This window comes from Sinocyclocheilus grahami, unplaced genomic scaffold (assembly GCF_001515645.1).
Source record: "Sinocyclocheilus grahami isolate Dianchi unplaced genomic scaffold, SAMN03320097.WGS_v1.1 scaffold1462.1, whole genome shotgun sequence".
Lineage (NCBI taxonomy): Eukaryota > Metazoa > Chordata > Actinopteri > Cypriniformes > Cyprinidae > Sinocyclocheilus > Sinocyclocheilus grahami.
Window position 1 is genome coordinate 2,180 of NW_015506641.1, and position 9,314 is coordinate 11,493.

Consider the following 9,314-nt stretch of genomic DNA (forward strand, 5'->3'; position numbering starts at 1 on the left):
AACTTCAGGATATTGATAGGAATAAAACTGTTAAGTTTGCTGTATGTAAATGCTTCTGAAATAAACTCACAGCCTTTTAAGTTAACTATTATAATTAGACACAAATAGATCAAATGATACACTTAAATGTGTATTTTGGATGCTTTCTTTCCTCTAGTCTTTGCACTAGAAGCAACATTGATGTAAATCTCAAAACTGACCAGTGCATGAAAATTTTGCCTTAAACTTCAAATGTCCTACAGAACTTTTACAACAGATGCATTGGCTAATTTTTGAAAATATAATTCAATAGAATCAGCAAATCAGCTGTTATGTCGCAGTTGTAGCGATACCTCAGGGGATTTTGATGAATCTTCCACTAAAAGACACACAAAGAATTTGGTAGGATTACTCCGTCAAGCATTGAATCATGGGTACCAGCCGTAACGCACCTCCATTAAAGGCTTAAGCTTTGTTCCTCGGGGGAAACCTAAAGCTCTTTTAGAGCCACTGGATTATGTGATGTCAAGTGAGTGCTGAAAGAACATTTTGTTTGTTGTCACACTGGGAGCCGCAAAATCCTGGTGGCCTTTAAACGGGGATTGAAATATGATTACTGGCATCAATTAAAGGGAAAGTTTTTGCACGCAAACTATCATTACAAAAACGGAATGTGTTGGCAGGAGCAGGTTCAGCAAATTTATTAATAATATCAGCACTAAAATGTCACACTGTAAAAAGTTTTTTTTTAGAAATGTAAATAAAATTGTCTACTTTCTACAAAACTGCATGTTTAATTCAATGTTACCTGATGTTTAAACAACAAAAAAAGTAATAAAAAAATGGTTTTAAAGTACCGGTAACCCCTACATCAAATTTTCTGTGTAGTACAAAAATGTGGTCATATATATATATCTCAATCAAAGTTAATAAATCTATCAAACTATTTCATTTTAAATCATACTTTTGAAGTAACTCTGACTGATGCAAACTTTTGGAAATATTAATATTTGAATATTTCACGCAGCATATTTTGAAATATGCTGAGTGAATGACATTTTTTGCTCCTGTAATATCTAAGACCAGGACACAAAAAGTCATCTAATTCTTAATATTTAAGCAGGCTAAGATAAATATTATACTGAATTCAACAGCTGCAAGCCGATGGAATGCTGCTGTGTGCCAATATTGTACAAATGATAACTGGGTGGAGATTCTAACTATGAGGTGCATGTCATTTTGGCAATGAGGATGAAGTGAAAATAAGAGACTGGCTGCTGTAATTGTTGGGTCGTAGTCAATTAGAAATTCTCAGGGATGTTCAGGGAGAACATTTTGGTTCAGGTTTCACAATATACAGAGAGTTATGGACGATGAGTTAATTCCTCACAACATTTTTTTATTTAATTATTTTATTTTGTGCGATTTTCTTTAAATAGCTGATAACCCTGCTCTTTGCTAAAACATTTTCAACCTGCACAGCCAAAAGGAACACTGTAACATAATTGTAGATTTTTTTTTTTAATAATTGTAAAAAGTCAAAAATAGAAGAATGAAGATATACGCACCTGAAGGCATGTTTACGTTTTTTCCTGGATGTGTGTTTGCTGTTAGTAGAATATATATATATATATATATTCTACTTTTCAACATTTTCATGTTTAATTTGATGTGTTACTTGTCATTTTTTTGTAATTAATTGTGAAATTTACTAGCAATTTTTTTTCTGCATATGTACCTTTTGGCTCTTATTACTCAATAATATTCAAAAGTAAACATTTATTTTTTTGCACATTTTTGAAGTGTATTCCCATTTCACACTGACATTCAAAACAACTCTCCCATTAATTCTGTATCATCCATTATTTTACAAGGGGAAAAAAGCATCTGTAGGATGGCAAAATTTTGTTTACATGCATTAATTTAGCAGATGCTTTTATCCAGAGCGACTTCCAAATAAGCGTAATATAAGCTTTTGAGTTTTGATTTGTTTATCCTGTACTCTGTGTCTAATTTCCCACTGAATTATCTTATTAGCGCAGTTCAAAAGCACAGAGATGGTTCTCATAATTCACATGTTTGTTTGGAAATGCTGTAGAATCAAATCCAACCATAAATTGTCAAAGCTGGTTTCCTCTTATGACCACACACATCGTCTTAAACTCTAACGTAAATCAGAAATAGTGATGTTTATTTGTAACGGGTGTGATGACTGAAAGGTGTGAATTTAATTTATTGCTTTAATGGAGACCAAAACAATTCCTGGAGGTTTTAGTTATGATAATGCGACCCATCATTCATGCCGTATTTGTTACAGTGCATCGCCGAAACACTAAAGCCTACTCCTCAGCTGATGAATTGTAAAACATTCTGATAATCTGCACAAACAGTTAGCTTTTCTAAGGGCTTCAGCATTGCAATAAACAGCGCAGAGTGGTTCACACAATAAACTGTTTCTAGTTTCTGGCAGCATGTGGCTGAGAAGCTTTGGGCAGTTACTCTTTGAACTACACGAGACCTTTTTTAATCAGCGGCACCATCTGTCACCTGTGCAACCAGGCCTGTATAATAGAATTGTTGGCATGAGTTAATGAAATGAACCGAACTGTTCTTTTAGTGGTGCTCTGCTGTAGGCTCTCGATTCGGTTTCATGCTTTGTTTATACTCTAATGTGAAGGTTAAGCTCAGATGGGCTTCCATGCGGTGGGCAGACATGGTCCACTGACTTGATGGACTTTCATGTGAAGATCAATGTTTTGTAGTAGGTTTAATGCTTCAGATGAGTAATTTTGATAGTTTCAAGATATTAAATTGTAGTGGTTGGAGAGAAAAAAGTCATTTGCAAATATACAGCCATATATATATATATATATATAAGGGCCACAAACGTCTTTTCTGCCCACCAAGGCTGCATTTATTTGACCAAAAATACAGTAAAAATGGTAATATTGTGAAATATTATTACCATTTAAAATATCAGTTTTTTATGTGAATATATAATAAAATGAAATTGATTCCTGTGATGTAAAGCTGAATTTTCAGCATCATTACTCCAGTCTTCAGTGTCACATGATCTTCAGAAATCATGAAAATATGCTGATTTGCGGTTTAAGAAACTTTTCTGATTTCTGAGCATTTTTAAAAAATAAATCGGTCACTTTTGATCAATTTAATGCATCTTTGCTGCATAAAAATATTAAAACATATTAAAATTATAAACTTTTGAGCAGCAGTATCCACTACAAAAACAACAAATGATTAAAATGGCTTGGAACCTTTTTTACAAGAAACATTATTTGAGCATGTAATTTGAGCATCATTTGTTTGCAGATCCCAGCTGATTTAATATTTTGTATATAATAAAATGTCATGTTTTTAAATGGAGCTTTTTGGGGCCACTGTATGTGTTTATTGGCATACAAGAGTATACCGGCGGACAACAGGCCCTTTTCTCATTTTGTATCCCAGTTTTAGTGAGTTTCTTGTAAAGTGAAAATGATGGAGTGACCCAGAGCAGCCTATGCAGACATTCTTGGCATGCCGGGACTGGCCAGCGCTCAGGCCAGATGGCAATACAGCCTGTGGGCAACAGAAATAGACTTCTATTCTCTGGGGTCTAATGTTTAATCATTACCTTACATGCTCAGAAGCATAAAGAAAATATTGTTTCCCTCTTATTTCATGTCCTCACTCAGCACTGGAGTTGTGCTTGCTTACTAGTGCGACTCACAAGAGCCTTTTAGTTTTCTGCTCCCTAGATATGGCTCAGTATGTTCCCTCCTTCAATGTGCGAGTGTGTGCTTTCAGTTTTTTCCAACAGTTGAAACATATGTGTGTGTGAAAATGGAAGAGCAATTGCTTAGTAACAGCACACCTCTCCTCAACAATACACACGGGTTGAGGTATCATTCATGTCTGAAGCACAAACTGTGCAGGATGAGTTAGTAACAGGGTTTAATGCTGTACAAATCACTAACTATATGTATAAGCTAGTATTAGTGATGCTTGATGCAAACAGTACGGTGGCCGAGAAGTGCAAAACAAATCACAATTCTGAAAACAACAAATTATAAACGCAAATGCAAATCTAAAAAACAAAATAATTCAGAAAGCACAACAACAATTCAGAAAACACTATAACAAGTCAGAAATATATATATATATTTTTGTTGTTGTTGTCATTCTTCATTGAAACATGTCGGAACATTCTATTTTAGAATTCTGCAAACATTATGGGAACTTTACTTTAGAATGTACCCTGTAAATTCTGAAACTAGTAACATAAAAACATCCAGTTAAACTGTTTTAGAAGAAAAACGTCCTATGAAATATGAATAAATTTTTTTTTTTTTTTCTGCTAATGTTTTGAACATTATTAAAGACCAGATAAGTTTAAAATAACATTCTATAACCGTTACTGGAAAACATTTGTTCATCATTTTGAAAGAACCTTGCCAGTATGTTCCGAGAACGGTCAAATCCAGCACTTAATCTTCTTTCATGTACTGAAGGGAAAAAAAGATCAGTTTTTGTGATCCTAGATTACAAACACAGCCATGATTTACAACAAACAAGTCACTTTCTCCGAGCCGAGTCTCACTACTCAGTTTTCTCTGCCTACACACATTCATTTTTCAAATCGCTAAACACAGTGAGTGTGCTTTCTATAATGAACACACAAACATACAATGGATTTGGGCCTCACAGTGGGAAAGTTTACATGCAGACAGGAGCTGTTGTCCCATCTGAAGCAAAGTCTGGGAATTAAAATTTATGTGGGGAATTTAGCTGGCACTTAAGAGTGTTGAAAAAAAGATCAGCCTAGAACAGAAGCCGCGGAGTGACCACAGAGCACAACATGCGTGTTTGGCCCACATGAACGCCGTGAGAGGCCCATGAGAGGGTCTGTAGGGAGGAAGCTCTTTCTATGTTTAGACTCAGTCGAGCTGATAACAGACCTCTGAGATTCAAGTGCTTTTTTCAAGTGTGTTGTCATGGTAAAGCAACCAACTGGGAGTAATTTAGGTAATTACTGATGCTGGCTATTATTATTACTTAAACCTGTCCGCTGGTGCGGAAGAAGCTCACTCACACAGTCAGATATAATATGCGTCTTTGGAGAGAAAAGTGTACAGCAATTTAGTTGTCTTCAGTATAGTCTGTGCTTTCAATATGTGTTCACGATCAGAATAATGCTAAATTCACTTTCAAAAGTACACATGATGTGAATTTAATACACTGTTGTTAAAGAAATATTTCACCAAAACATGACAATTTGCTAAAAATGTACTCGCCCTCAGGCCATTTAAGATTGAGATGAGTTTATTTATTCATTAGAGATTTGGAGAAACGTATGGATGAAATGAATGGATGCTCTGCAGTGAATGGGTGCCGTCAGAATGAGAGTCCAAACAGCTGAGAAAAACATCACAATAATCCACACCACTCCAGTCCATCAAGTAACTTCTTATGATGCCAAAAGCTGCATGTTTGTAAGAAACAAATCCATCATTGAGATATTTTTAACTTCAAACCGTTGCTTCCAGCTAAAATACGAGTCCTCTACTAACAACACTTCCACATCTACATGATGTTGGCATAGTGACAGTCACTCACACTGTCTTCAGAGAATGTAAAAATCTATTACTGCCATTTTTAGCCAAGTTTATACAAATGTGTGAACTTCACACACACCTTTAGCAGGTCTTTTTAACACAGAGGACATATTTTATGTAGGGGGACAAGCAAGTAATGGGAGAGCATCCACCGGACCATTATGATTGATAATGATAAGGAAAACATATCGCTAACATTCTAAAGCCAATGCTGATACTGTAGGAGCCTGACCAGAGCCGGACTGAGCGCGGATAACAGCCGTTTACTCTGGAAGGTGACAGAGGACGATTTGCGGGGTAATCTCTGTGGAACACAAATCATCCGAAGCCCTGGAGCCCCTGAACTGACATGTGTATGTGCAAACTGCAGCAACAACCAGTAATTACCTCATTTTTCATGAGAGGGTTAAAGAAAAATGCAAGAGCAAAAGCAACAACATGCATAAAATGATTATTAGACTGTTTTGCAAAATTAAATGTGAATTTACTGCATGCCAGTAAAACATGCTGACAGGTGGCACTGGTGCCATATCTCAACATAGGCACATATTCAATAAGTGTGATATGAGATGGAATTAAGCATTGATTAAAAACCGAGACTATGAAACTTGAAACTTACACTTGACTTCCTAGGAATTAAAATAATGAACAATTCAAAATATAAAGTTTTTATATGCATATTAAATGCAAGCGTCTACTTTAATGTTTCAAATACATTTTGTGAATATAATATAATTCTGACCTGTGCTTAGTGATCATACTAAATTGTATTTTATATATGAAATTTGTATTATTTCCCAAAATTACAGTAAAAACAGTATTGCGAAATATGATTACAATTGAAAAGAAATGTTTTCTGTTTTAATATATATTTTAAAATGTAATTTATTCCTGTGATGTAAATCTGTATTTTCAGCATCATTCCTCCAGTCTTCAGTGTCACACGATCCTTCAGAAATCAGTCTAATATGCTGATTTGATGCATAAGAAACATTTCTGATTATCAATGATGAAAAAGGTAAATTTAAGACTTTTTAAAATCTTTTTAAGACCAAGTAATACAATTGTAGACATAAATTGAAGAGAACACAATACGTCAATATATTCTCTAAATGCAAATGTATAGGGAGGAACATTGAGTTGTATTAGCAACATTTAAAAATGTTTTTACATTTTTTTTAATTCATTTTAGGGGAGGAAAAAAAGCTTGAGCCCTGGATAGCTTCCAAACACTTCGATCACACCGCAAAAAAAGTGATCTTCGTCATCAGTATTTTATGCTTGTTTTCCAGAGCAAATGTTTAAAGGTTCTTAAATCAAGATACATTTACTTGAGAAACAAAATGACAAGATATGAGTACAAAATGACGTGAGTTTATGATTAAAACAACAAACAAACATCAGTGGGCTCAGAATAATCTACTAAATTCAAAATGGAAAACAAGTTTGTGACAGATATTGTGTTGGTTTCAAGCATAAACTCACTTAATTTAGAAATTTAGAAAACAAGATTTTAGGATCTTTAGTTATTTGTATTTGAAAATAAGACGAAAATACTGAGGAAGAGTCATTTTTTGCAATGCATTGACTTTTTAAAGCCTTAAATTGTGGAAGGACGAATTAAAACTTTTTAAGACCCGCATATACACTATATAGTACACTATATATATACACACACAAGAAAGATCAAATACATTTCCCCAAATTTTCCTTAAAAATCTGCTGCCTGGGGCTTGTTATGGTCCAAATATTCCAGGTTATTAAGATAATTATGATGACAATTATTAATAATAATATTTAATATTATAACAATGATTATTAATTTGTATTATATTTATTAAATTCATTATTATAATTTAAGGTAAATTTAAGACTTTTTAAAATCTTTTTAAGACCAAGTAATACAATTGTAGTCATAAATTGAAGAGAACACAATACGTCAATATATTCTCTAAATGCAAATGTCTAGGGAGGAACATTGAGTTGTATTAGCAACATTTAAAAATGTTTTTACATTTTTTTTATTCATTTTAGGGGAGGAAAAAAAGCTTGAGCCCTGGATAGCTCTGTTTCCAAACACTTCGATCACACCGCAAAAAAAGTGATCTTCGTCATCAGTATTTTATGCTTGTTTTCCAGAGCAAATGTTTAAAGGTTCTTAAATCAAGATACATTTACTTGAGAAACAAAATGACACAAGATATGAGTACAAAATGACGTGAGTTTATGATTAAAACAACAAACAAACATCAGTGGGCTCAGAATAATCTACTAAATTCAAAATGGAAAACAAGTTTGTGACAGATATCGTGTTGGTTTCAAGCATAAACTCACTTAATTTAGAAATTTAGAAAACAAGATTTTAGGATCTTTAGTTATTTGTATTTGAAAATAAGACGAAAATACTGAGGAAGAGTCATTTTTTGCAATGCATTATGACTTTTTAAAGCCTTAAATTGTGGAAGGACGAATTAAAACTTTTTAAGACCCGCATATACACTAAATAATGCACAATATGAAATATTCTTTTGTTATTTTTCTACAACTTCTTTTTCGGTTTCTAGGTTTCAATTAGATTTTTAATACCAGATTATTTATATGACCCGCTGTATATATATATTTTATATTTGTGATTATTATTTTGTTTTTCACTGGTCAGGTGGTGGCTATAGATGTGGACATGGCTTTTTTTGAGCCCAAAATGAGAGACATACTTGAGCAGAACTGCACCAGTGACAATGACTGCAACTTCTTCGACTGCATTTCCAAGTGTGATAAAGCTAAAAACAGATGTGGGCCAAAACGCAGTAACAGTAACCTTCAGGTGAGCGAGGCATTCATTATTCCGACTCCATTGTTTACTGCAATTTTTAAATTTGCATCAATTCTTCTATAGTTCAGCATTCAATAATCCTATGGAGTATGTGGTTAGCAATTATATATGTGGTAAGGTGCTGAAAGTGAAAAGAAAATAATTTTGTTTTGGAAAAATGTCACAAAGGAATACCAGTAAAATAGCTGGAGGAGACAATCATTCTTCAGCCGTAAACATTGCCAAGAAAAATGCAGGGAATGTTAATGGTTCATGATAACGCTGAAGGGAATCAGATGGCGCGGTCATTACTGCTCCTAAACACAATGGGGGTTAACAGGGTCGAACAAAGAAAGCACCTTTTATTTTGGGCGAGTAACAGATCAGCATCAGTTGTGGCTACGGTCAACCGCAACAGGCTACAGCTCATTTGAGACTAGCTACATTTGCACAAGACGTTTGTGTAATAAATCTACATGAATTCAAACTGCAAGCCAACAATTCCAATTTTCTAATTCTTCTGAGAGGTTGTTCACATGACCTTTTTAAAAACATAGCACATATCAGATGTTTCTAAACTGACCCGTGTGTGAGAAACACCCTGTCCTGGCATGTTCATCTTAGTTCTATAGTTTCAAATTAAACATTTTTAAAACTTAAATGACATTAAGAATACAAATGAAGCCACATCGAGTTAAAATTACAAAAAATTGTGGTTATACCACTTAAGTTATACTGGAGGAAAAAAAACGATAAACAACAATCATATAAAAACCATAAATATATGATTTATTACCAGATATGCAAGTAGCTCAGATCAGACATTGATTGTGTAAAATCAAATGATTTTAGCAAAAAACTATGGAAGTTTATTGCCATAACAGAATTTTTATATATATATATATATA

General features: G+C 33.8%; 1 protein-coding gene across 1 annotated transcript in view; it reads left to right on the forward strand.

The window, feature by feature from the left end:
- Positions 1-8,258: 8,258 nt before the first annotated feature.
- Positions 8,259-9,314, forward strand: part of LOC107570462 (protein FAM69C-like) — a 3,180-nt gene continuing 2,124 nt past the window's right edge. The window contains exon 1 of the mRNA XM_016256696.1: positions 8,259-8,418. Within this exon, the coding sequence (XP_016112182.1) occupies positions 8,275-8,418 (144 nt within the window). The 5' untranslated portion in view covers positions 8,259-8,274. The remainder of the gene's footprint in view (positions 8,419-9,314) is intronic.